At 56.7% G+C, this 24053-nt stretch overlaps 9 protein-coding genes across 9 annotated transcripts; 6 read left to right on the top strand and 3 right to left on the bottom strand.

Annotated features, from left to right (window-relative positions):
- Window positions 1-313: 313 nt before the first annotated feature.
- J3D65DRAFT_630770 (amino acid transporter-like protein) lies at window positions 314-2809 on the top strand. The gene is made up of 5 exons (XM_066800861.1): window positions 314-707; window positions 763-833; window positions 905-1506; window positions 1560-1876; window positions 1934-2809. The coding sequence occupies exons 1-5, from the start codon at window positions 528-530 to the stop codon at window positions 2396-2398; spliced, it is 1635 nt and encodes a 544-aa protein (XP_066654028.1). The 5' UTR covers window positions 314-527; the 3' UTR covers window positions 2399-2809.
- J3D65DRAFT_630765 (putative Xaa-Pro aminopeptidase) lies at window positions 2737-5185 on the bottom strand. The gene is made up of 4 exons (XM_066800860.1): window positions 4981-5185; window positions 4765-4909; window positions 3614-4639; window positions 2737-3559 (listed from the first exon to the last, which is right to left on the bottom strand). The coding sequence occupies exons 1-4, from the start codon at window positions 5033-5035 to the stop codon at window positions 3139-3141; spliced, it is 1647 nt and encodes a 548-aa protein (XP_066654027.1). The 5' UTR covers window positions 5036-5185; the 3' UTR covers window positions 2737-3138.
- A 673-nt stretch (window positions 5186-5858) lies between these two features.
- J3D65DRAFT_646859 (thaumatin family protein) lies at window positions 5859-7072 on the top strand (the record flags this gene model as incomplete). The annotated part of the gene is made up of 4 exons (XM_066802300.1): window positions 5859-6167; window positions 6214-6748; window positions 6799-6945; window positions 7032-7072. The coding sequence occupies 4 exons, from the start codon at window positions 5859-5861 to the stop codon at window positions 7070-7072; spliced, it is 1032 nt and encodes a 343-aa protein (XP_066654026.1).
- Window positions 7073-7803: 731 nt separating this feature from the next.
- Window positions 7804-10981, top strand: J3D65DRAFT_448399 (putative beta-mannosidase). Its single transcript, XM_066796320.1, has 4 exons — window positions 7804-8119; window positions 8172-8555; window positions 8607-9903; window positions 9957-10981. Exons 1-4 carry the CDS (start codon window positions 7983-7985, stop codon window positions 10761-10763), a joined length of 2625 nt encoding a protein of 874 aa, XP_066654025.1. The 5' UTR covers window positions 7804-7982; the 3' UTR covers window positions 10764-10981.
- Window positions 10982-11244: 263 nt separating this feature from the next.
- Window positions 11245-13412, top strand: J3D65DRAFT_533193 (fungal-specific transcription factor domain-containing protein; the record flags this gene model as incomplete). The annotated part of the gene is made up of 2 exons (XM_066796690.1): window positions 11245-11501; window positions 11651-13412. Coding segments are annotated over 2 exons (2019 nt in total), but the record flags the coding sequence as incomplete, so codon positions are not given.
- An 821-nt stretch (window positions 13413-14233) lies between these two features.
- On the bottom strand, window positions 14234-15273 carry J3D65DRAFT_448219 (uncharacterized protein). The gene has a single exon (XM_066796315.1). It carries the CDS (start codon window positions 15144-15146, stop codon window positions 14451-14453), a length of 696 nt encoding a protein of 231 aa, XP_066654023.1. The 5' UTR covers window positions 15147-15273; the 3' UTR covers window positions 14234-14450.
- Window positions 15274-16643, top strand: J3D65DRAFT_448220 (CDP-alcohol phosphatidyltransferase-domain-containing protein). The gene is made up of 3 exons (XM_066796316.1): window positions 15274-15509; window positions 15575-15951; window positions 16065-16643. Exons 1-3 carry the CDS (start codon window positions 15401-15403, stop codon window positions 16434-16436), a joined length of 858 nt encoding a protein of 285 aa, XP_066654022.1. The 5' UTR covers window positions 15274-15400; the 3' UTR covers window positions 16437-16643.
- A 1223-nt stretch (window positions 16644-17866) lies between these two features.
- On the top strand, window positions 17867-20259 carry J3D65DRAFT_448435 (beta-lactamase/transpeptidase-like protein). The gene is made up of 2 exons (XM_066796321.1): window positions 17867-18232; window positions 18326-20259. Exons 1-2 carry the CDS (start codon window positions 17951-17953, stop codon window positions 20009-20011), a joined length of 1968 nt encoding a protein of 655 aa, XP_066654021.1. The 5' UTR covers window positions 17867-17950; the 3' UTR covers window positions 20012-20259.
- A 542-nt stretch (window positions 20260-20801) lies between these two features.
- On the bottom strand, window positions 20802-23424 carry J3D65DRAFT_669380 (uncharacterized protein; the record flags this gene model as incomplete). Its single annotated transcript, XM_066803193.1, has 2 exons — window positions 20802-20871; window positions 20921-23424. 2 exons carry the CDS (start codon window positions 23422-23424, stop codon window positions 20802-20804), a joined length of 2574 nt encoding a protein of 857 aa, XP_066654020.1.
- Window positions 23425-24053: the final 629 nt, after the last annotated feature.

Below are 24053 nucleotides of genomic sequence, written 5' to 3'. Positions count from 1 at the left end.
CTCATGACATTCCAAGTCGTCGCTCATCTTTGCACCCTACTCAGCTGCCTGTCGTCCACTGCGGCGAAACCGCACCCTGACCTCGTTCTGCGCTGCGCGCTTTCTTTTTCCTGAGCCCACATGGTACCCGACCCGAACAATGCCTGACATCTGTCATGATGCAACCCAGTCTCAAAGGGTCGCAGCGCGGACGCGACACCAATGTCTACGTGCGCCCCCAACCGTGCATCTCACCTGCAACCCGGGGGCCGCGCGATTGGCCGCCAGCGTGACGCGACGGCGAGACTAGCCCGTCAGATGTGAGAGCTGCTAGTCCGTTGCGTGCTAGACGAGCACAAAACGGGCTCATGTCCGAGCCGGGGAGGCAAGACAGGGAGGCGCACCGAACACGCCGCTCCGCCCAACAACGAGATAACCTAGAGCGGTTTATCGCAACGCAGCAGAGGCTAGTTAGTGGGGCAGCTGCAGTGCGCGCGCGCCGCAGTACTTTCTTCTTTTATTGAGTCTGGCTGGGTCGTCCTCTTGCCATGGTCCTCGACGACCCTTTGTCCACTGCTCCGTTGCTGGACGATCCGGATGCGATAGAGATGGACGACTTTGAGAAGAGCAGGATACCGGTTCGTGACGTGGTGGCGGAGGACCTCTGGGGTGACACGCCAAACGATGCACGCGATATGCAGCGCTTGGGGAAGAAGCAGGAGTTCAAGGCATTCACTCACGATAACGTCGAGCTTTGGACCACCTCGGGCTGACCGTACACAGAGAAACTTTAGCTTCCTGTCGACACTTGGCTTCGTTTCCATTTACATGGCCACGTGGGAATTCGTCTTGGTGTATGATGATTCCCTTCATCCAAAAGCCTGGAACAACAAGGAAAATCATGGACAGGAGTAACGCGGAACAGGTCTCTCTCAGCCGGCTTCATCAACGGTGGCTTCGCCGGCCTTTTCTGGACGTTCATCGGCACCGTCATTTGCTACGCTACCATTGTTGCCTCGCTCGCCGAGATGGAGAGCATGGCGCCAACATCCGGTGGCCAGTATCACTGGTGCTCAGAGTTCGCGCCACCAAGGTACCAAAAGTTCCTTAGTTACTCGGCGGGCTGGATGTCCACTTTGGGATGGCTTTCAAGCTACGCGTCCAGCGCGTTCGTGTGCGCAACTTTGATCGAAATCTGCGCCGAGATTGTGCGCCCAGACTTTGGCTTCAGCAACTGGCAGTATACCTTGCTCATGCTGGGGCTGATTGTCGTGACGGTGGGCTTCAACACAGTGGGAGCGGGCTCCCTTCCCGCTTTGGAGACGGCGTCCCTGTTTGGCCATTTCCTGGGGTGGCTGTTGGTCGTCATCGTCTGCTGGGCCATGTGCAGACCGCTGAATGCTCCGCGCGAGGTCTTTACGAGCTTCGTCAATAGCGGTGGTTGGAGCAACATGGGGACAGCGTGCCTTGTCAGTCAAGTGACTGTCATGTACTGCAACCTAGGCTCTGACAGCATTGTCCACATATGTGAGCATGCTTGGTTGCATTTGGCCGGGCGACGCTAATGTTACTGCGTGCAGCGGAGGAAGTGGAAGACGCATCGCTCGTCGTGCCTCGAGCCATGTGGTGGTCGTACGTGGTCAACGTATTGCTCGGCATCGTCACTTTGATCACCATGCTCTTTTGCATCGGATCACTCGACGCGACATTGGAAGCCGACGCCCCCTATCTCAACCTCTTTCAGAACACCGGATCATCAGGCGTGGCCTTGTTCCTGACCATCGTCGTCCTCGTTCTCATTTTTTCCGGCAACATCACCACGCTTGCCACCGTATCAAGAGAGCTCTGGGCCTTTTCCCGCGACCATGGCTTTCCCTTCTCGCAGTGGATCTCGCGCGTACGCACCAACACACCCAACCACCAAAACAAACAGCTCTAACATTTATCCATCCAGATGAACCCAAAATACGACATCCCCTTCAACTCGGTCTACCTCTCGTCCGTCCTAACCAGCATCCTGTGCCTCGTCAACCTCGGCTCCACCTTCGCCTTCAACCTCATCGTCTCGCTCTCGCTCCTCGCGCTCCTCTCCACCTACATGATCTCCATCGGCTGTATCCTGCTGCGCCGCCTCCGCGGCCAGGACCTGCCGCACGCGCGCTGGAGCCTCGGCCGCTGGGGCCTCCCCGTCAACGCATTTGCCTTTTGCTACTCCGCCTTCGTCATGGTCTTCTCCAGCTTTCCGACGTCGCTCCCCGTCACCCTGGAGGGCGCGAACTGGGCGCCGGCTATTTGGGCGGGCGTGCTGTTGTTGAGTGTCGTGGTGTATTTTGTGCATGGGAGGACGCATTTTACGCCGCCGGTTATGTTTGTTGAGGGGCGCAGGGTGGAAGGTGTGGGGTTGCAGAAGACGTCTTGAGGCTGCTTGGTGGTGTGGATTGAAGATGAATCTAGAAATAAAGCAAACATACTGCAAACCGGAAGAGATTGCCCTTGGATGTGATTCGGATTAGGTCTCTGTCCCGGAGTATTACTGAGAGCATTCTCGGGATCGTAACCGCTTGACCCCAGACGCCGCAGGGAGGCTTGAAGCTAGATGTCAGGCAAAAAACAAGAGATACAGGAGCATGAGCATGAGCATGAGCATACCAAAAGGCATTTGGGCTTCTTCACGAAGGGAATACGGAGCTTGAGAGTCTGCCCAAGTTGGATCGTCAGCGGATACTCAAGGAGTTTGAGCCGGAGCATTCACAGATAGCAGCGCTCCGGGAATGATAGCATCTGTCCACGACGTGTGCACAGTCTGCACGTAAGTTGTCTGTAACCTAGCAAAAGAAATGCGATTTTCTGCCTCACAGTAAAGAGACAGAGTAAAGTGATGCGACAACGACAAATGACAACAGCTTTCCCGCTTGCAATCCATCGCCTGTTGTATATTAGTGCTCCGAGCGCCTCAGCGACGTAAACTCCAAGGCTCTCTCCGGGGGAGCACCGTGCAGAGCCTCCCTCGACACCCCGGACCTGTCAACACCGTCTTCAGTGTCCCAAACATTAGTCGTTCAGTCTGCGGTGTTGCGACGAGTGCCGTTGTCTTCTGAACGAGTGGCCACCCCGACTCCGACAGGCGCGCGAGGCCAGTATGTAGGCCACAGACGGCGTCTACGTGGCAGGACGGTTGCTCTTAGGCCCAGGTGCAGTACGGCTACTGGCTTCAGCGTCGAACCGGTTATCGATCGACGAGACGAATTCCTGGAAGTGCTCCAACTCCTTCCGACTCACGTGGCCTCCGAGGACATTCGGATGCTGGCCAGATCTCGCCCCCCTGGAGAGCAACTGCATGGTGCGATCGGAAACCCTGAGTCTGAAATGCTGGTTGACGGTGTCCCTGATGATCTGGAGGGCCTCTTCGCCTTTGGGTGCTGTCGTGATGTTTTCGTGGCCGTCGTCCGTCACCAGGATATCGTCTTCGATGCGGACGCCGCCGACGGGCAGGAAGCGCGAGACGACGTCCATGTTGATGAATTTGGCGTGCACGGGATCTGGTAGGTAGAGGGTTTTGAGAGCGAAAAGCGAAAAATAACTACACTTTGTGAGCTTTTCGTATCCAATTCATAGATGGGACTGGCTCTCTTACATTCCTGGCTCGATTGTCACAATCATCCCCTCCTCGAGCCCGCAGGCGGTTGGGTGGACAGGCGCAAGGGACAGTTGGGGATCGTATATGACATCTTTCATGATTTCGCTCTCACATGGTGTCATGGGTAGTTCGATCAAGTCGTGAACATCGAGGCCAACGTGGTGGCCCAGACCATGTGGAAAGAACGCCAGAGAAGTCCTCGCTTCAAGAATCTCTTCGGCGGTGCCGTTGTGGAAAATTCCCAGCTTCAGCAGGCCATCAACAGCCACGCGATGCGCCAAGCTCTGCAAATCAATGAATCTGGTTCCTGGTTTGATGGCCTCGATGCAAGCTGTTTGCATGGCTTGAACCAGGTCATAAATCTCCTTTGCTTCCTTTGAAGGCCATTCGTCTCCCAGAGGAAAGGTCCTCGTGACGTCGGAAGCATAGCAATTCCACTCTGCACCTGCATCGAGACACATCAGCTGGCGGTCGCCAAAAGGCTGGTTGTTTTCGACGTAGTGCAGAGTGGCTGCATTCTCTCCGGAGGCTGCAATGATTTCGTATGCTTGGTGCTTGGCATCCTCAGAGACGCACGTGTCTAAGAAGATGGCCTCAACCTGCGCCTCATTGTCGAATCTTAGGATATTCTTGAGAACGTTAGTATGGGCTTTTGCACTGATTTCGTTGGCCTTTTTGATGAGCTTGATTTCGTGTGCATCTTTCCGCAACCGCGCAAGAGCCGTGGCGTCTTTCAGCTTGGTAGAATCCACACGCGGAGACTTGTCAAAATCTTTGCGCGTGGCTTGACCTGGATGGAGGATGTAGACATTGTCGCTGTCGTGTTCACTCATCCAGGAGTCGACACACTCGATGACATGATGTGAGTACTCGACGCGATCAACGTCATATTTTTCCATTGCCTCTTCTGGATTAGACCCTCGACCATTCCAGATGACTTCTTTCGGGCTGACTTGGGGGACGTATAGTACGAGTACATCATGGCCAATGTCGTACGTCAAATGACAGTCGGCCTCGTCAACGCTGTAACACAGTTACCAGGCGGTTCAGGGGGAATCGAAAAGATTAGGCAGCGGAAGCGTGATATGAAGTCAACTTCGCGGTTGTTGTAAACAAGCAGAGGCTCGTCCAGCTTACACCCAGCTTACCCAGAGAGGTAGTAGAAGTAGCGGCGTTGGCGGAATGGAACCGATTGGTCACTGTCCTCAAGATAGGCGGTAGGAGCGCCAGGAAGATAGATGAGACCTTTTTGGACACCGAGAATAGAAGCGACTCGCTGGGCATGCTGCTTTGCTGGACGTCAGATGGTGTCAGCGGCCAAGAGAGACAGTGCATGAGCCATCCAGGTCCAGTGGGGCACCAACCTGGGTACTTGTCCAGTGAAACGGAGCTGTCAATGCTGACACGGAGGGCGTCCATGGCGACCGATGCCTGATGTGCGAATGACGCCAAGGTCCCCAGGCGTGTGCAATTGAAACGGCGTATCTGTGAAAGCAACGCAACGCAACGCAACGCAGTCAACGATGGGCGTCCAGTGGATGTCCTGAGGTGGTGTATGACCGCAGAGCAGTCCGTCCATGTCACCGGCAGGGTAGACGACGGGATGTGGGGTTACAGTGGGATGAAGATGTGCCGAAGACGTGCCGGACCAGCCAATGAAAAGGCAGTCTCTGCCGCCGTTTCAAAAGGGGGCTACGTCAGTCCAGCCACTCCCGTCGTGTCGGCCGTCCATCGCATCGCGACTGCCCATCCACCCACAATCTTGAATCGCCATGCGCGACCCAAGCTGAGGCTGGTTCCTCTGCTCACTCTGTCCAACTCTTCTTCTTCCTTTCTCATCTTCTGTCCTCAACTTTCTTCCTCTTTCTACATCCATCGTCTACCTGGTTTTGCTTATCACTCCGTTCTCGCCAACTTCCCTAGGCCGCGCGGCAGAAAGTCTCCCTGTTTCTGACCCGCACGCCATCCTCCTCAGCCTTGACCCTCACGCAGCCCTTAGTGGTACTCTCCGGTCCGTTCCACGACCAAAATGGACCCAGTTTTCCAAAAATACGACGATAATGGCAGCGACGCGAACAGCAGCACCCGCCAGAAAAGATCACGCGCGAAAACATTCGCGAGGGCGAAAAGATTCGCGAGGGTTCTGAAGAGTGCCATGCCATTGTTCAAATCTCTTTTCGTCGTGATGCGCATTCTTTCGGGGCTACACAAAGGAGATTGCTTGCCTGGATCAACCCATCACATGAATATCAAAGTTCCTGAGGTTTCCAAAGCGGTCGTCAGGCAAAACACGCCTCTCATCGTTACAAACCAGTGCTCCGACACAATATATGCGGCTGTCAACACACAGTCTGGCCAAGGTCCATCGAAGACGGGATTTAAGCTCGAGACTGGAGGTACGCTTAACCAGACAGTATCAGAAAATTGGCAGGGGAGAGTTTGGGGACGGACCAATTGCAGCTTCAACGTTGCTGGTGATGGACCTTCGAATGGACGCGCAACAGCCTGCGGAACTGGAGACTGCGCCGGGAAAATAGCCTGTGACGTCTCTGTACGTGTGTCTCCCTCATAGCCAACGCACAGGGCTGATGTTCTAGGGCCTCAATCCCGTCACGTTGGCCGAATTCACCCTAGATGCTGGCGACGGCCAGACGTACTACGACATTTCGCTCGTGGACGGTTACAACCTACCACTGGCCATCGTCAAACAGCCCCTCGGAAACTCGAGCCTTGATGATATTCCGCCCAACCTCACCAACCCGTCGTGCGAGGGCTCACCCGGCGAACTTGCCCCAGAGACGTTCAACCCGTACAACGGTGGACAGCAGGTCTTTCTTGGCACAAACAGCTCGTTCCCTCTTGCGTTCGACACCAAGGTCTCAAACGGGCAAGCTTCGAGCTGGTGCCCTTACAATTTGTTGGTCAGTCCGCCTTCGAAGCCCGGTGACGGGGTGTATCCCTATCCCGACGACAACATCAAGAGGCCAGCTTTTAGTCCATGCCTTTCCGCTTGCGCAAAATGGAACAAGGCCTCGGATTGTTGCACGGGCAACTTTAACTCTCCGGGGGCATGTTCGCCTAGCGACTATTCGAAGGCAGCCAAGAAAGTCTGTCCAGACGCGTACAGCTACGGTATGCTCTGTGGATCTTGAGAGATAGCACCCAGACTGACGACGGGACAGCATTCGATGATCAAACGTCGACTTTTATAATTCCATCTGGAGCAGGCTTCGAAGTGATCTTTTGTCCAGGCGGTCGATCAACCAACATCCTGGCCGCGAATCCAGCCGAGATGGGACACTTGACTTCGTCGGGCCACATGTCAGGCAGTGCAAACAACCACCTGCTTGGTCTGTTGATTGCCATGACATTGAACGCCTTGCTTTTTATTTTCGCCTTCTAATTGGACATGTAGGAGCAGCCATGCGACGCGATAATGACGTGTTCAAGATCTGATTGGCAGGTAATGGAGCGTTGGTAGCAGCATGACGGTAATGGACGGTGGGCCTGGCGCCTGCGACGATGATGGTGGTCAAGACGGCATGAGTTATGCATAAGAGATACCCACGGCGTATTGTTGAGGCTTTGCGCCATTCCGATAGACATGTATATTCCTCGTACCAATCTGACTTTTCGGAGTCGATGTTCCGCCACGCCATGAGTTTCATGTGGGAAGTGGATTTGTTGGTGAGACCTACGGAGAGGCCTCGTGATGTCGATGTCGGAAGGTACAGCAGTCGAGGGAGCCTGAGACGGCAGGCGGAGAGATGTAGATTTACCATGGAGGAGGTAGGATGTCGAGGTGGTGTAACGGGCGACTACATGTACATACATGCCAAAGGGAGCATGGGTGCGGGTCGGATGTGAAAATTGCCGGCGTCGGCCGTTGACCGACTGCAAGCCACAGCGGGAAGATCGATGCCAGCGGCGACGCAATAGGAAGACGGAGAACAGGCACCGCGGGGAGCGTCCAAAAGCAGCCAATTGAGGAATGTCAAAGGATTCATGGGCAGGCATGGCGGCAGGGCAGAGGCGTTAAGCGGGCCCGGCCCTTAACTCACCCCGGGAAATCCAGCGGCCGCCATCCCTCATTCGACACGGACTCACCACCGCGCCCACGATCCCATTGTGCAACGGTTCGCTTGGCGTCTTGTCTGCCAGTTCGCTCTCGTCCATGTCGTTTCCAAGGCCTACCCGCTCGGTAATTGGGCCCGCCAGCAGAGCGGCTTCCTCGTTTTCAAGACGTTCGACCAGAATGCCTTCGGGACGCGAGTGGAAGCCTTAAAATCCAACATCCCGCTACCCCACGTACCGCCGCCCTATTTGCCGACTGCTCCTTTCCACTTTTCAGATCAAGCCCCCCATCATGACGGTGCGGCCATTGACGACGCAGGTCCTGGATACTGGCTGGTCGTTCAAGCAAACGGATGCCCCGGACGACGACTGGCTGCCCGCTCCTCTTGTACCCTCGTGCGTCCATCAAGACCTCTTAGCCAACCAAAAGTAGGTTCCTCGATAGCGTTTTGATTTCCAATTCCAGACTGACCGTCGATAGAATTCAAGATCCGTTTCTTGGCTTCAATGAAATAGGAGTCGAGTGGGTTGGCGAAAAACCTTGGACGTACAAAACATCCCTGCCGGTCCAGTCCACCCCGGTTCAAGATGGCCGCAAATACGTATTGGCATTTGACGGCCTGGATACGTACGCCACGGCCAAGCTCAACGGCAATGTCATTCTGCAAAGCGATAACATGTTCCACTCACACCGAGTAGACATTACCAAAACCCTGTCTTCAGCATCTCCAAATGTGCTCGAGGTAGCATTCTTGCCGGCCTTGAAAGAAGCTCAAAAGGTCAAGGCTGCGCACCCAGAGCACAAGTGGGTGGGATTCAATGCCGACATGGCCAGACTCGCCGTCCGGAAAGCCCAATATCACTTGTACGTGTCTTCCGGCTAGTTCGAAATAACGGGTGCGCTAATGGCAGGCAGCGGCTGGGACTGGGGACCCGTTTTGATCACTAGCGGAATTTGGAAAGAAGTCAGGCTGGAGACGTACCACGCAAGAATAGAAAACGTCAGAATCGATTACGAGCTAGATCAAGATCTCAAGAGGGTGTCTGGAGTCATCACGTTGACCGTAGAAGGAGATGGAAGGGGCAAAGCTTTGGTTCGAGGGGAGGTTGACGGCAAAACCGCCCTTCATGTCGAGGCGCAAGTCGATGACCACGGCGTCGCAAAGGCTCAGTTCATCATCGACTCACCTGCGCTCTGGTGGCCGCACGGTTATGGCAGTCAGCCCCTCTACTCCATCAAATCCGTCTTGCTGTCCGCAGACGGCACCGAAGTCGACGAGCGCACGCAGCGCCTGGGCATCAGAAAAGCCGAACTCGTCCAACAACCGGATGACGTGGGCAAGAGCTTCTTCTTCCGAATAAACAACACCGACGTCTTCTGCGGCGGCTCGGATTGGATACCTGCGGATTCCTTTACGCCGCGCATCACGACGGCGCGCTATCGTTCCTGGCTGCAAACCATGGTCGATGGCCACCAAGTCATGGTTCGCGTCTGGGGCGGCGGCATCTACGAAGCCGAAGCCTTTTACGACGCCTGCGACGAGCTCGGGATTCTGGTGTGGCAGGACTTTATGTTCGGCTGCGGGAACTATCCGGCGTGGAAAGAGATGCGCGAATCAATCCGGCGGGAGGCGACTCAGAATGTACAGAGGCTACAGAAGCACACGTCGGTGGTCCTGTACGCCGGCAACAACGAGGACTATCAAGTGCAGGAGCAGTTTGGATTGACTTATAACTACCAAGACAAGGACCCGGAAAATTGGCTCAGGACCGACTTCCCAGCCAGGTACATTTACGAAAAGGTACGTCTTTCTCGAAAGCGCTCATGCGTGCTGGTTGCTAACGGCTTGCTTGAGCAGATATTGCCAGAGGTTGTCGCAGCCGAGAGTCCAAGCGTGCCCTACCATCCTGGCTCGCCATGGGGAGACGGCTTGCCGACATCTGATAGGACCGTGGGCGACCTGCATCAATGGAACGTGTGGCATGGAAGCCAGGAAAAGTATCAAATCTTTGATACGCTTGGCGGCCGGTTCAACAGCGAGTTCGGCATGGAGGCATTCCCTCACATCGACACGATCAAGCATTATGTCACGGACGATTCGCAGCTCTACCCGCAGTCTCACATGCTCGACTTTCACAACAAGGCGGATGGCCACGAGCGCAGAATAGCCACATACTTGGTCGAAAACTTTCGCACGGTGACGGATCTAGAGGTTTGTAGTGGATTGCTGCGCCGACTTTGGGAAAGCGACTGAGCAAGAGACAGGGATTCATACACTTGACGCAGCTGTCGCAGGCCGAGGCCCTCATGTTTGGGTACAGGGGGTGGCGGCGGCAGTGGGGCCAGAAGCGGTTCTGCGGCGGAGCATTGGTGTGGCAGCTCAACGACTGCTGGCCTGTAACGTCGTGGTCGATAATCGACTACTTCCAACGCAAGAAGCCCGCATATTATGCAATGCGACGGGTGCTCGCGCCTGTGGCGGTTGCAGTCAAGCGAGCGCACCACGACTGGAGCGTCGTGCATGCGCGTCCAGCCAAGACGAGCGCTTGGGAGCTCTGGGCGTCGAGCAGCAAGACGCATGAGGTGGTCGCGACTATCGAACTGCGCTTCATCTCGATTGCGACGGGCAAGGACATCAAGCAAAGCGTCACCAAGGCCGGGGTCCGGATCAAGGCCAACGGCACGACGGAGGTGCTTTCTGGAACAATCGACAACGAGACGGAGGAGGCGCACGTGTTGGCAGCGCGGCTCTGGATCGACGGGCATGCAGAGGTCGTTTCACGCGACATGGACTGGCCGCAGCCGCTCAAGTACCTGGACTTTTCGGAGCGCGGGGTCGAGGTGGTGCAGGGCTTCGACGTCGACGGGGGATGGGTGCGAGTGACGGCGGCGCGGCCAACCAAGGGCGTGGTGTTTGAGGAGCGGTACGGGGTGCTGGCCGACGACAGCGCATTGGACGTGGCACCGGGCGACGCGCAGGTGGTGAGGGTGCGCGGGCTGGGCCAGGATGCGCGGCCGTTGCGGTGGAGGTATCTCGGGCAGCCTGGGCCTGGAGTCGTGGTGTGGCCATGACCTGACGCCGGGCGTTTGCACGCGGGCAGTAGAGAAACACACAGCGCGGCTGGAACCGGATGGCCCACCAATATGTTCTCGACAAACCTCATCTCCTACCCGCAAGGGAGTGTGCGCTTGCAGCCTCGGCCACGGCGACCCCGCAGAACCAGGCGCGCAGATCTGGGGGAGCTTCCCAGCTTCGACAACTTCCAGAATTCCAACCTTAATTTGGCCCTCCCCGTCACCATCCTCGCTCGATTCTTTTTGGTCCCCTTTCACCCGACCACCGCCGTCCACGTTTACGACTGCGTTGATCCCACGCGCCGCGACGCACCGCACCGCATCGCACCGCTCCGCCCGCCGAATTCGCCCTCACACGGACAATCGCCATTCCAAAAGCAAGGTGGGATGTCGTGCCCAAGCGCGGGGTAGCACAATCCACTCCGGCACACTTCTAGAAGAGGGAACGGAAACGTTGCAAGAGCTTGGGCTTGGGCACATGTACCACACATTCCAGGCCTCGACGGCCGGCGCCCTCAAAGGCCCGAGCGACGGCGGCGATGCCCTTGGCCTTGGGGGCAAGCACTCGCGCCCGCAAGGCTCGCGTCGCATCACGACAACCAATGCATGCGTCGAGTGTCGCCGCCGCAAGATTCGCTGCGACGGCCAACATCCTTGTGGCCAGTGTCTGTGGTACCAGCACCCGCACAATTGCAACTATGCGAAGCCCGCCCAGCGCGTCGTGCCCTCGAGAAAGTAAGTCGACATTTGCTCGCACCCGCCGCCATCTCGCGTCACCCGCTGTTCAAATTTCCCCCCTTCACATGGCAGTCAACGTCATTGGTCCTTGGCCTTCATTTCGCAATACGTCAACATGGATCGCCCTGCTTACACCCCTGTCCCAGGCTTGTAGAAAAGCTCCAGGGAACTATTGACCAGCAGAAACGAATTCTCGAGATGCTTTTCCCTGGCAAAGACGTGGAAAACCTCGTCTCGATTCCACGCGAGGAGCTGATTAGCCTGGCATTGACCCTCCCGGCACCCCCGGCAACATCTCCCTCGGACAGTGGCGCGCAGACAATCCAGTCTGTCCAGACCCCAGACGATCTTGACGAACTCGATGATGGGCCTGGGGAGGAGGGCGTCCAGCGGGATGAGACTCAAACATACGACGATGGCGTACAAGCCATTTCTGACACTGTTAATGGCCTCTCGGTCAGTGGAAGAGCAATTGCGTACGCGGGAGTGTCCTCGGTTTCGGCGGCCCAAAAGGTCATGCAAAAGTGCGCCCCGGAAGAGAAAGTCATCACAGAGGACGACACCCCGCCTAGTTGGATCAAAGCCTCACCTTCTGTTCTTGACGTGGTGCACCCGGACATGTCATATGCACCGGGTTATGTCAAGGCCTACTTTGAAAAGGTCCACCCGTTCTTTCCAATGGTTGATGAGGAGAAACTGCGCAAAGACTTCAGATCGCAACACCGGCAGGACGCGCCTTGGGGCGCACTATCTAACATGGTATTGGCTTTGGGCTGCCTGGCATCGAACACACAGGACAACGAGACCCATCTTGTTTTCTTCGAACGAGCCCGTCAACACCTCAGCCTCAAGTCCTTTGGAAGCATGAGTATTGAGATCGTACAAGCCCTCGGCATGATGGCGGGATATTACATGCACTGGCTGAACAGACCCGAGGAGGCGAGCGCCACTATGGGAGCGGTGATGCGAATGGCTACCGGTCTTGGCCTCCATCGAGAGTACTTAGCTTCGGCGAGTAGCAGGCAAGGCCGTAACTCGGGATCACGGGTCCACGAGGAGACTGCCGAGATGAGGAGAAGAACATGGTGGAGCTTGTTTTGCCTAGATGTCTGGGGCTCCACTACAATAAGTCGGCCTTCACTGGGTCGCATCAGTTCCGCCGTGTCAGTGCTTCCTCCAGGCAAAGTGTCGGAAGAGCCAGGCAACACTCCCCACAGACAGGACTTGAAGGTATTGCCATTGACCCACAATATCGAATTTTGTCGCATCGCAACCCTAATTCAGGATACCTTGGCAACATCACCATTGAAATACGAAGAACTCCCACAAATCGACAACGATCTCGTAGCTTGGCGAGAAAGTCTGCCATCGATCCTCACCAACTTTGATGAGGATTTTGGAGAGGATGGGAAGTTCTTGCACGTCCCACGCCATGTGATGAAGTGGCGTTATCAAAATCTGCGGATCGTCTTACACCGACCTTTTCTGCTTCGCGCAGCGCTCAGGAAGACGCCGTACGCCATGCTGACTGCCGAAGACAAGGTTGCAGTGGGAAAGTTACGAGTGATTGCCGGCCAAACCATCAAGGACATGAGCGAGGAGTGCACCGAGGACCTCATCTCAGGATGGAACGCCGTGTGGTTCTGTTGGCAGGCCTGCTTGATACCGCTGATCAGCCTCTTCTACGACCTCGGCAACATGGAAGAGATTGACAAATGGCAAGGGCAAGTTGAAGCTGCGCTGGAATTTGTTGAGAGGATCAAAGACTACAGCGTGGCGGCGCGCAAGACCAAGGAGAGAATGGCGTACCTGTATGAAATCAGCAAACTCCATCTCGAGAAAACCACGCGGGCCGCTAGAAGCCGGATGGAGGCGCAAGAAGCATGGCACAACCAACAGCAGCAACAGGACATCAAATTCGAAGAGAAGGACGCCTCAGAGGCCGACATGTTCTCGCCCATCAATCCAGACTTCTTACAGCACTCGGTCCAATCTGAACTACAGATGCGGCCACCACAGGTCCGGCCTGACTTGCATCTTTCCACGTCCGAATCCCAATTCAACTCATACGTTTCCAACCACTTTGAGCAAGCCCTCTCTCAGCCGCACTTCGTCGCCGGCACCGCGGCTTCAGCCCCGGTCATCACCACCGGGATGGACAGCATGGCGTTCTGGCCCACAACACATCAACAACAGCAACAACACTACCAACAACCAGCGCCGCAGCCCTACCAGTACCACCAGCAACATAATCCGACGCCCATGATGGAGCCGAGCGGGCCGTCAAGCCTGGGCTCCGTGCCCGGCTGGGACGACATCATGTGGGACAACCCGTTCAACATGATGATGGGCATGGACGACTACCAGTCGCCCACGGCGAGCGTTGGGAGCAGCGGCATAGCGGGCGGCACTGTGCCGGCTGGGACGGCGCAGCAGCACGCTGCTATGGGCATGGAAATGGGGAGCTCGCGGCGGGGGACGGGTGTGCAGGGGGCTTGGGGGTTGGGGTGACTTTGAGGCCGCGGTTTTGTAATTGGTGTCGATTTTCCTCTTTTCTCTTCGCCGTGTTTACTTTCTTCTTGGTGGATTTTGTGAGCCTGTTGATGGCGTTTCTTGACACCCCCCCCTGCTCATGAGCTGTTTATGTTTCTCGGTGGTATTTGAGGTTTCTTTCTATTTGGATGCACGCGCGCATGCGTATCAGCAGGAAAAGGGATCAGCTCTCGCACGTCGTGGGGTATTTGGATTGCTTGCGTCGTCGTGTGGACTCGGTTTTGGACGGCAGCAGTTTGAGGTGGGACATCAATGTGGGAAGAGAGCGGTTGAGCCTGTTGGAGCATTTGTGCACGTTTTGCTGTTGGGAAGGCAAGCCGCGGTCACAAAACGTTGGCAGCATGCATATTTGGCATGAAAAACAGCGCTCTATTGGAGCACCCCTGATGACAGTCAGCGTGGTGCAACACCGACCCCTGAGGTTCTCGGTCGCCCTGGAAAAGAAAATTCTTGTGAGCTGTCAACCCCGGCCGACCAGCCCCGAGCCCCCCGTTGCGCAGGGCTGTTTAATAGGTGTTTGTGCCTGCTTGGCAGCCCCTGTGCGATGGATGCTCCCCAAAGCAGCCAATAAATGATGGTCGGCTGCTCAGGTAGCAAGTAGACAGCGCACAGACACGCCTCTGGGGGACGAGCTCTATCGTGATCGTCGAGGTTGATCCAACATGTTCTCCCCCGAGCGCCGAACAGGTCCAGTCTGCAGCGGGCAAGCGAGATGGATTGGACGCCGGTTTGCGTCACTATGCGGAAGGCCGGAAGGATTGCGGTCCGTTGGCCGTTGAAAGGGACGGATATGCAGCTTCGGCAGGCTGAATGCGATGGACGCACCGCACTGGACGGACGGGATTGCGCGGAGGAGGTCGGTGGTGTGCTGTGGTGAAAGATTGCTGCCCCCACTTGTTTACGTTGGATTCTCATGCAGTCAGTCAGGATTGTGTGTTTGCATGTCTGGTCTGGCGGATTACTTGCATCGGTCCTCCTGGCAAGGCGCTGAAGGAGAGCTTTGTTATCGGTCTTATCGGCCACATTTTCTTGCCGCTGCCATCCAGCGCTCTCTCCAGACTTGCCCACCACACAAACTACTCCAACCATCACCCGCGACCCTTGCTCCCTTCAACGCCCTCCTCCATTCGCGCTCCGCCTTTGCTCATCTGCATCCCATTCTCAACTCCCTTCGCTCCTCCAGCATTCCATCTCTTCCGCCTCCACCCATCTGATTCGCGACGCTTGTCTCCAGCTTCCCAAGGCAGCTCTCGACCCAAGCCAACGCGCTCGAATCGCGATTTCAACCTCGCGGACAAACCACATCCGACGTTGCCCTCAACCTATCACCTACGACCGTCACAATGGCCAAAGCAGACGCGTTGGCAAATGGCAATGGCAGCGCAACGCCTGCCGCCACCAAGCGGCAGGAGCCTGAAGAGAACATCTTCATGTTCATCCCGAACCAAATCGGTGGGTCTCTCGGCTCCGACAAGCTTCATTCGATGGTGCAGCCCACTGACCGCACTCTTGAACAGGATACTCGCGCATCGTGCTCGCCATCGCATCCCTCTACTACATGCCGCTGCATCCACGCACCTGCTCCCTTCTCTACAGCATATCCTGCCTGCTCGACGCCCTCGACGGCGTTGCTGCGCGCAAGTTCGAGCAGAGCACCAAGTTCGGTGCCGTCCTGGACATGGTGACGGACCGCTGCACAACGGCCTGCCTGCTCGTGTTCCTCGCTTCTGCGTTCCCCAGATGGAGCATCATCTTCCAGGGGCTGATCAGCCTGGACCTGGCGAGTCACTACATGCACATGTACGCGACGCTGAGCATGGGCGGCAGCGGCCAGAGCCACAAGAAGGTCGATGAGAGCCGCAGCTGGATCCTCAAGATGTACTACTCCAACAACGTGAGTGCATTCGGAAACCTTATCTGATCCGCAACATGAGAGCTTCGGGAGCCAAGTCTGCCCTTGGCACTGCGTTGCGAAACAGGATGCCGTCATGCTGACCCGATTTGTAGAAAGTTCTGTTCGTCTTTTGCGCGCTGAACGAACTCTTCTTCATCGCCCTTTACCTCCTGTCCTTCTCCTCGCCTCTCCTCACCCCGTCGCTACTCCAACAGGTCGAGACTCAGACCGTCAACCCGGCCAACCCCCCTGCGCCCAAGCCTTCGATGCTCTTCACAAGCCCTTGGTCCGCGGGCGCCATGGAGCTTGCTCGTGCGAACAAGATGGACAGCACGGTCCCTTGGATCCTTGCCGCCATCTCCTTCCCCGTCATGGCCGGCAAGCAGTTCATCAACGTGGTGCAGCTGGTCAAGGCGAGCAAATGGTTGGCTGAAGGCGACCGGACAGAGAGGCAAAAATTGGGCCTGCCTAAGAAGAGGAACTAGGTTCTTCGGGTTCGTGGTCGCCAGCTCGAGGCTGGAACGGATTGCGTCCCGGTTGACCCGCCCATAATTGTTTCGGACCGGGCGAGACTGCTGATGATGCGACTCGTCGAGGATTGATTCTTCGTCCGCTGGCTAGGCATTCGCCCTCCACGATTCACATAGTCCGCCAACCCACGAAAGCAGAAGCGAACTGTGGACGCGGCAAGCCCACCCCATCGACGCCACCAAGTCGGTTCCTTTTGCAGAAACAAGATCAGCAGAAGAATGAACGAGACGAGGAGCATCCACGTTCGCTAAATGACGGATCTAGTGAGCAAGCCCGTCCAACTCACCAGGAGGATTTGCTCGCCAAACGCACTCGCTACCAAGTCTATTCCAGCATCTCCCGTGTATTTCTTACTGAGGATAATGTCATGTTGGACGACGGTCTGATTTTGTTCTGCATTCTTGTTCATCCCTTTCTTCGTCCTTTCTGCTGTCTTAGCTCTTTTTTCATCGCCACCTCATCGGCTCCCATCGCATTGCTAGGTACGGGTTTCTTGGGCACGGTCTTGTACGGTACGGCGGATTGGCTTTTGTGCTGCGTGGCGCATTTGTTTGATCTCCTGCGTTTTAATGAGGCTCGAGGGATGGCGACGTCCTCTTTTCTTTCCTCTTTCTCTTTCTTCCCTTGTTATAAGTGCTTGCTCCTCCATAATGGCGGATCCTTCGCGCAGGTTTTCGTGGGAAAGAACGATCAACTTGTTGCTTGTTTTGTAATCGCTGTTGTGATGTTGTCTTTGGAGATGGAATTGTGGCCTCGTCTGGAAATCGTAAGCTCGCTGACTCGGAGCGTGCGCAGGTCAAATTGAATCAAGAATTGCGGCTTGCTGCTGCTAAACTCTTTTTCTTCCCCTTTCTTTTTTCCACTCGATGACGCTTCTTTTCTCTGCGCTCGACAAAAGCTGGCGAGCTTTGGGAGTGTGGTGCAGGATGCGGTTTCGCCGTCAACCCCACTAGGATCGGCTGTGCCCCGCGTGCGCGCATGCATGTGAGTCGGTCCAGGTCCCGGCCTGAGAGCTCTTGTGAATGGTGAGCATCAGAGGTGCAGAAGTGGGGGAGGGGAGCTCGTCTGCCTTGCGGTGCTGGGGTCAGCTAACCACCTTGCTTGCCGTCATGCTGTGCGACTCACTATCTGCCTACATGTACCTCTGTTGCCTTTCCACTTACGACCTAAAATTGGGCCATGTGCTTGATGGATGCTCTATGACAAAGCTTGACTGCTGAGTCGTGCGTGATCCATCAGGGAAAGTCAATGTAAGTGCAGATGCGGTTGAGGAGCGGGCATGGATGAGATAAGGTTTGCTGACGTGCGCGTATCTTGGCTCTCTTACAGACTCGATACTTGACGCTTTGCCGTTCGTCTTGGATTCTGTCCTGTAGACTTGTCGAATCTCCCATGAAAGTAGCTGCGTTCGACGACAAAGAATCCGACCGCGACGCTGGCTCCTTGTCTTGTGTCAACAACAACTTCAATGGCTGGTCTCAGGAGCGTTCATCTGCTCCTGCTGGCAGTCTCGCTATGGCAATGCTACATGTACCTTGCGAGTGCGCATTCTCTGGGGGGGCAGCAGCAACAGCAACCGCTTGTTGGCAGCGGTTTTGATCCGAATGGACGAAAGAGCTTGGATGAGAGACTGGCCGCTTATGAGCCGCTGGACGACGCGTTTGCCGCTCTGGGGAAAAAGACGATGGGAAAGTACAATGTGCCTGGTTTAAGCGTCGTGGTTGTTCAGGGGGAGAAGACGTTTGCTGAGGTACGTATCTTACGCTTTGGGTCGGTCTGGCATTCGACTATTCACTCCCTTTTCTCCTACGGATTATATGTTGATACACGTAATTCGAACCAGGGCTACGGACACGCCGTGCTCCCCTCGACGCGCGCCACGAACCGCACGCTCTACTACATCGGCAGCATATCCAAGTCCTTCACGGCCGCCTCACTGCTCCACCTCTTCGAAACCACCGCCAACACCAGCTCCCCGATCCACCTGCACACGCCCGTCTCGGCGCTCATCCCCGCCGACTTCGTCCTGCCCGACGCCTACGTGACGCAGCACGCGACCATCGCCGACCTGCTCGCGCACCGGACGGGCATGCCGCGCCACGACGAATCGTACGGCGGCAGCAGGCAGACCAGCCTCAAGGAGCACGTGCGCAATCTGAGGAATCTGCCCCTGACGGCACCGTTCCGCGCTACTTTTCAGTATTGCAATATGATGTACAGCACGCTGGCGCATGTGCTGGAGACGGTGACGGGCGTCCCGTTTGCTGATTATGTTGAAAGAGCTGTGTTTGAGCCGCTGGGCATGCGGCACGCGTATGCGTCGCGCGACAAGGCGCTCGCGGCGGGCGACGGCGACGATTTGGCTGTTGGGTACTACTATCACCACGGCTCCGAGGGGAAGAAGAACAAGGACGACGACAGCGCGTCAGACGACAAGCAGCACGGCTACTACACGCCACAAGCGCCCCCGACATCCGCCATTCTCACCGGCGCAGGCTCCATCCTCCTTTCCCCCCTCTCCTACGCCCACTACCTCCGCGCGCTCCTCACAACGCACGCCTTCCTCGCCCCCTCCTCACACGCCCTCCTCCGCACGCCGCTCATCATCGACAACGAAGACACAACCGCCGCCGCGTCTTCGTCGCCGCCGTCCCTCGCCCTCGCCCCGCCGCACTTCGCGCCCTACGCCTCGCCCCCGCTCTACGGCCTCGCGTGGGGCCAGCGCAGCGTCGGCCGCTGGACCGCCCTCACGCACACGGGCTCCGTGACGGGCTTCGGCACCGCCTCCATGTGGATCCCGCAGCTGCGCTGGGGCGTCGCCGTCTTCGCGAACACGGACGTCTCGAGCGGTCGCGCGGCGCAGGTGCTGCAGTGGGCGCTGCTGGAGGGGCGCGTGGGGCTCGAAGATGACGACGACGACGGCGGCGGGGGCAAGGGGTTGGGCGATGGCGCGGGCTTCGACTGGGCGGCGCGGTTTGCGCGCGACGACGAAGCGAAGGAGGAGAAGCGGCGCAAGGCGCGGAGCGTCGTGTGGCCGGATGCGCCGGGCGACGACGCAGCGGCCCCGCGGCGACGCAGCATCGACGCGTATGAGGGCGTGTACGCAGATGCTGGGTACGGCGAGGTGCGGGTGCAGGCGTGTCCGCAGCCCTCAACCTCCACTGCCTCCCCCTTGCCCTCCTCACCATCCTCTCCATTCACCTGCCCCGCCTTCCCCTCGACCAACGCCTCCGCCCCGTTGACACCCCTCCTCTACGTCCACGTCCGCGACCGCACCTGGTGCCACGCCTGGTACTTGACGCACGTGGCCGGCGACGACTTCTTCCTCGCGTGGATGCACTCGCTGCCGGGCGAGCCCAGCCTGCTGGCCGAGGGCCACGTGCCGCGGCGCGCCGTCTTCAGGGGCGGCCTGGACGGCCGCGTCGCGCAGCTCGGCGTCGCGTATGAGCCGCGGATGGGCATGGACGAGGGTCTGAGGGAGGCGGGGAGCGGCGCTGATGGGTTGGTGTGGTTTAGTAGAGTTGAATAGGTAGGGAGGCGGGATGGGTGGCGGGATGCGAAGAGGAGGGGCATGTGGTATGCGGTGGTTGGCGACATCACGTCACGGTGTTGGAGAGGGAGGAGTTTGGTGGATTTGTCGTCCATTTTCTAATTCTAAGGGGGAACGGGAGACTGATCGATCTGCCGTGAAAACCGAGTCGAGACCCGAACCGAAAACACCACTTCCAGAGGGGAGAAGACCAGTGCATCGGTTCTGGAAAAAGAAAGTTTCAGCGCCTTCTCCACAATTTGAGAGCTGTGGGCTTGGTCTGCCATTTTGAGAAACAGCAGCAGAGCTGAGTTCTGTAAGCAGGTGGGGAATTAATGGTACAGTGAATGGAGGTCGGAGAATGTGAAAGGAAAAAGCAAATTTTGAGGGGGCTGTAGGAGCAGTGGGATCAAAAGGAAAAGCAGAAAACAAGCAGCAGGCAAATCAGCACTATCGGTGTCTTCCGGTTGTCGAAAGGGTGATCGGTCCCAAGTCGATGAAAAGGAAACCTGGGGGTGTCTGGAATGTGCCTTCCGTTCAACACCTGGTTTTCGGTTTGTCTTTTCGTCTTTTGTCTTTTTTGTCCCAAGTCTGGGGACTTTCTCATCGTCAACGCAACGCGCCGTCCTTGCGAGAGCAACAAGAGCTCTGCGCCAGCCGATGTAGCGCGTCGGTCTATCCAATCTCTTCGCTCGGTAAACAGCCAGCAGTCGTACTCGACTTCGAAGCCAACTGATCTTGTACGCAGAAATTCAAGGCCTGTGTCGGGTAACGCCATCGCTCGTGATTCTCAAAGACCGAGCTCTCTTGTAGGATCCATTTTAGGCGCGACTTTGGCGTGGAAGATGGCCAAGTCGACCCTGCACACAGTCAGTATACATGGAAATCACAAATTGGAGGCCCGCTTACGTTTTCCTCTTCTTGATGCCAACACTAGGCAAGTTGCCAACCTGCTTCATGTTGAACTTGGACAGAAACTTTGTGACGCCGTCCAGGTCCTTCGGGTCGTCCGAATCATGCGGCACATTCATGATGACCGACTGAAGCAGGCGGCAACCGCCCCTCTCAGCCATGCTAGTGCCGTCTCCCACGAAGTCGTAGCCTTCGAAGCCCTCGTACTCGAGGCTGAGCTGCTTCATGAGGCGGTCCATGAGGCAAGAGCCGATTCCCTGGCGTCGGAATTGTTGATGGACATAGACTTCAATGTCAGCCGTGTAGCGGTACATGTCATTGATGCTGTGATAGTCCGCAGCGGCGCCAAAACCCAAGATTCGCTCGTTTGCAGCACCTCTGTTGTTCCTGCCGGGATGCGCAACTGCCACCAACCAAGCAAAGGCATCCTTCTGGCTTTCTTTCCAACGGGCTGTCATTTCCGTGGTCGACAAGGCAGTTCTCTCCGGGACCCGAACGCTAGTCTCGAGAATGGTGTTGTAGATTTGCGTCATCTGCGCTATGTCGCCTGGCTGAGCAAAACGGACGCGGAGCTTGAGCTTGGTGTTGATCTTGGGCATCACCGGAGCGTTCCAGAGGTCCTGCTCGATCAGAGCCGCGGCCTCTTCGTAGCCTTGCTCGCGTTTCCTCCTCCTCTCGGCCTTCCGCTTTTCCTTCTCCCTGAACTTCTTGCTCGCTTCTTCAGAGCCAAAATCGAGCAAGAAGGGCGCATCTTGATGCTCCCAGTCATTGCGGTCGACCTTGCAGTCAGGAACATTGTTCGGGGCGAGCTGATTTGGATCTCCAGGCATGAAGGTATTCCACCATGGAACACAGTCTTTCTCGACGCGGTAGCCGTCAACCGCTTCCTGCCACCAGTCCTGAAGAGGCATTCCCTCAATCTCGATGGCTGCCCAAGTACGAGTCGCGATTTCGTTGCCGCCTTTGACCTCGATGGCGGGCTCATCGCCAGGCTGCGGGCCACGGAGGATCCAGGTCTGAATGAACTGCTTGAACTTGGATGGGTCGATGGTGAACGCGTCGCGATAGGTCCAATCGACACACGGAAGCCAATTGCCCTCCCAATCCACCAGTCTCATGGCATCATAGTTGGGATCGTCCTGATCGGGACCACACACCTTGTCCCAGCCCTCATCATCATTCGACCACAGGGAACCGACTGGAGGGCTGCCTTTGCCGTACTTTTCGCGAATCTCTTTGTCCGTCGCAAACGCTTTGGCTCCGCGTTCCTTCTTTGTGGGAGGGGCAGCCGCCTTTGGCTTACCGGCCTTGTAGGTCCAGACATTTTTGGGAACGGCACATGCCGGGCGCCTGAAGACTTCCATGACATCGTCTTGTCCGTTGCCGTTCTTCACGCCATTTACGTTTGACGATCTGGCTTCCGACGGCTGGGCTGCGCCATTTTGCGCAGCCTGTCCATTTTGGTGAACAGAGTTGGCACCTGGTCTCGACTTCGAAGCGTTCTGGCTCCTCTGGCCTTTTCCTTTGCCCCTGCCTCTGCTGTTACGTTGGTGAGGCGGCACGTAGTCATGCTTGGGAGTCGCTGTCGAGTTGTCGCGATTTGCTTCAGTCGTGGACTTGGAATTGCGGAGGTGAGGCGGCACATAACCAGGCTTCGGGCTGGCTGACAAATTGTCGCGGTTTGCTTTAGTCGTGGACTTGGGATTGCGAAGGTGAGGAGGCACATAGTCTGACTTTGGCATCGGCGCTGAGGAGTCTGCCTGGACAGGAGATGCACTGCGGCCATTGCGCAGGTGAGGCGGAATGTAGGCGGACTTCGGCTGAGCCTCCATCTTGGGCGACTCCAAGTCTGCTCTGGAGCTGTCTTTATCCTGAGGGCTGGGGGCAACGAAGTTGTCGTGCAGCAGTTGGACGTTGGAAGCGCGAGTGCTTGGGTGAGAGTAGTGTGGCGATCTCGACGTGGTATTCTGGATATCCTCAAAGTCGAGTTTGTTCGGGGTTCGTGGCGCTTCCAAGTCTACGGTCGATGGAAGGGTAGCGTCGTCGGGCTGCTCACTTGACTCTTTCCAAGCCCTTCGGTTGTCACGGTTGCCGCGGCCGACAAAGGGTGGTGTAGGCGCAGACACTCTGGATGCGGTGAGGTTCTGGTGATCAGAAGAGGGAGCAACGGGTTGGGGCCTGCCAGAAGCAGCGCCACGTGGGCGATGGCCGTGAGGCGGGAACGACTTGAATTGCTGAGAGGCGGGCTGGCTGTTCGGGATCTGGCGGGGAGCTGATGCAGCGTGCAAAGACTTGCCAGACTGGACAGGAACACGCCTGCGATTGCCGTGAGGTATCGTGCTCCTACCGTTGACGAGTCCAGGCGAGTCTTTGAGCTGGTGGCGCCAATATTCAAGGCTTTGGCGCTTGGATTGGATAGCTTCTTCGTAGTCGTTTGCCCAATCTTGGATGCGACTGAATTTGTCGCGGGCGACGGGGTTGCGGTTGTCGAGTTGATCCATGGTTGGAAGAAAAAGCAGGGTTGGTTGCACGCCGAGAGGGCTGGTCGCGGCGTGAAGACTCACAAGAAGCCACTTACGGTAGGCACAGACAGGATGGACTGAAATGTAGATGTTGTATGGAGATGGATGGAGGCGTTTCGAACAGCTTAAATTTAGATCACGACGGGGACGGTAGAGGCACACGTGAACGCCGCAGAGAGGGAAGCCACGAAAAGCTACAGTCACTGAGGTGGGCATTCACCTCCAATGTGCGGATTAACACCGGTGCCGGTACGGCCAAAGGCAGACGACGGGAGCCTTCTTGGGGCTACGTCGGAACACACTCAACACTGACTTGATCCTACCACCCAGCAAATGACGAGATCATTTATACAACTGAAGAGGTGGACCCTCTCTCTACCTTGCTTCCATTCTTGGCAAATGCCAGGAGCGACGCCCGAATCTGCGAAGCCAAATGCCTCTTCCCCCTCCACTACAAGCACAGCGTGGTCACCATGGGAAATTCATCAGCTTCTATTCTACTCAATGGCTAAGCATCCTCCAGTGTCCTCTCAACCGCCACCTGTGGCCCCTGCGCTTCGCAAAGTATCCTAAACCACACCTAGAATTTCGAACCGATCCTGGATCAT

The sequence above is a fragment of the Phyllosticta citribraziliensis genome (genome assembly GCF_038025025.1).
Source record: "Phyllosticta citribraziliensis strain CPC 17464 chromosome Unknown J3D65scaffold_8, whole genome shotgun sequence".
NCBI lineage: Eukaryota > Fungi > Ascomycota > Dothideomycetes > Botryosphaeriales > Phyllostictaceae > Phyllosticta > Phyllosticta citribraziliensis.
This window is presented reverse-complemented; position numbering and strand designations above follow the sequence as displayed.

Excerpts from the sequence above, each read along its gene's own strand:
- J3D65DRAFT_630765 (XM_066800860.1), bottom strand. The coding sequence starts at position 5,035 with ATGGACGCCCTCCGTGTCAGCATTGACAGCTCCGTTTCACTGGACAAG. Across the intron at positions 4,910-4,980 it reads TTCACTGGACAAGTACCCAG|CAAAGCAGCATGCCCAGCGA; the intron begins GTTGGTGCCCCA and ends TCTGACGTCCAG. Across the intron at positions 4,640-4,764 it reads TACTTCTACTACCTCTCTGG|CGTTGACGAGGCCGACTGTC; the intron begins GTAAGCTGGGTG and ends ACTGTGTTACAG.
- J3D65DRAFT_448219 (XM_066796315.1), bottom strand. The coding sequence starts at position 15,146 with ATGGTTGGAGTAGTTTGTGTGGTGGGCAAGTCTGGAGAGAGCGCTGGA.
- J3D65DRAFT_630770 (XM_066800861.1), top strand. The coding sequence starts at position 528 with ATGGTCCTCGACGACCCTTTGTCCACTGCTCCGTTGCTGGACGATCCG. Across the intron at positions 1,507-1,559 it reads TGACAGCATTGTCCACATAT|CGGAGGAAGTGGAAGACGCA; the intron begins GTGAGCATGCTT and ends TACTGCGTGCAG. Across the intron at positions 1,877-1,933 it reads TCTCGCAGTGGATCTCGCGC|ATGAACCCAAAATACGACAT; the intron begins GTACGCACCAAC and ends TTATCCATCCAG.
- J3D65DRAFT_448220 (XM_066796316.1), top strand. The coding sequence starts at position 15,401 with ATGGCCAAAGCAGACGCGTTGGCAAATGGCAATGGCAGCGCAACGCCT. Across the intron at positions 15,510-15,574 it reads GTTCATCCCGAACCAAATCG|GATACTCGCGCATCGTGCTC; the intron begins GTGGGTCTCTCG and ends ACTCTTGAACAG. Across the intron at positions 15,952-16,064 it reads AGATGTACTACTCCAACAAC|AAAGTTCTGTTCGTCTTTTG; the intron begins GTGAGTGCATTC and ends CCCGATTTGTAG.
- J3D65DRAFT_448399 (XM_066796320.1), top strand. The coding sequence starts at position 7,983 with ATGACGGTGCGGCCATTGACGACGCAGGTCCTGGATACTGGCTGGTCG. Across the intron at positions 8,120-8,171 it reads GACCTCTTAGCCAACCAAAA|AATTCAAGATCCGTTTCTTG; the intron begins GTAGGTTCCTCG and ends GACCGTCGATAG. Across the intron at positions 8,556-8,606 it reads CGGAAAGCCCAATATCACTT|CGGCTGGGACTGGGGACCCG; the intron begins GTACGTGTCTTC and ends AATGGCAGGCAG.
- J3D65DRAFT_448435 (XM_066796321.1), top strand. The coding sequence starts at position 17,951 with ATGGCTGGTCTCAGGAGCGTTCATCTGCTCCTGCTGGCAGTCTCGCTA. Across the intron at positions 18,233-18,325 it reads GGGAGAAGACGTTTGCTGAG|GGCTACGGACACGCCGTGCT; the intron begins GTACGTATCTTA and ends AATTCGAACCAG.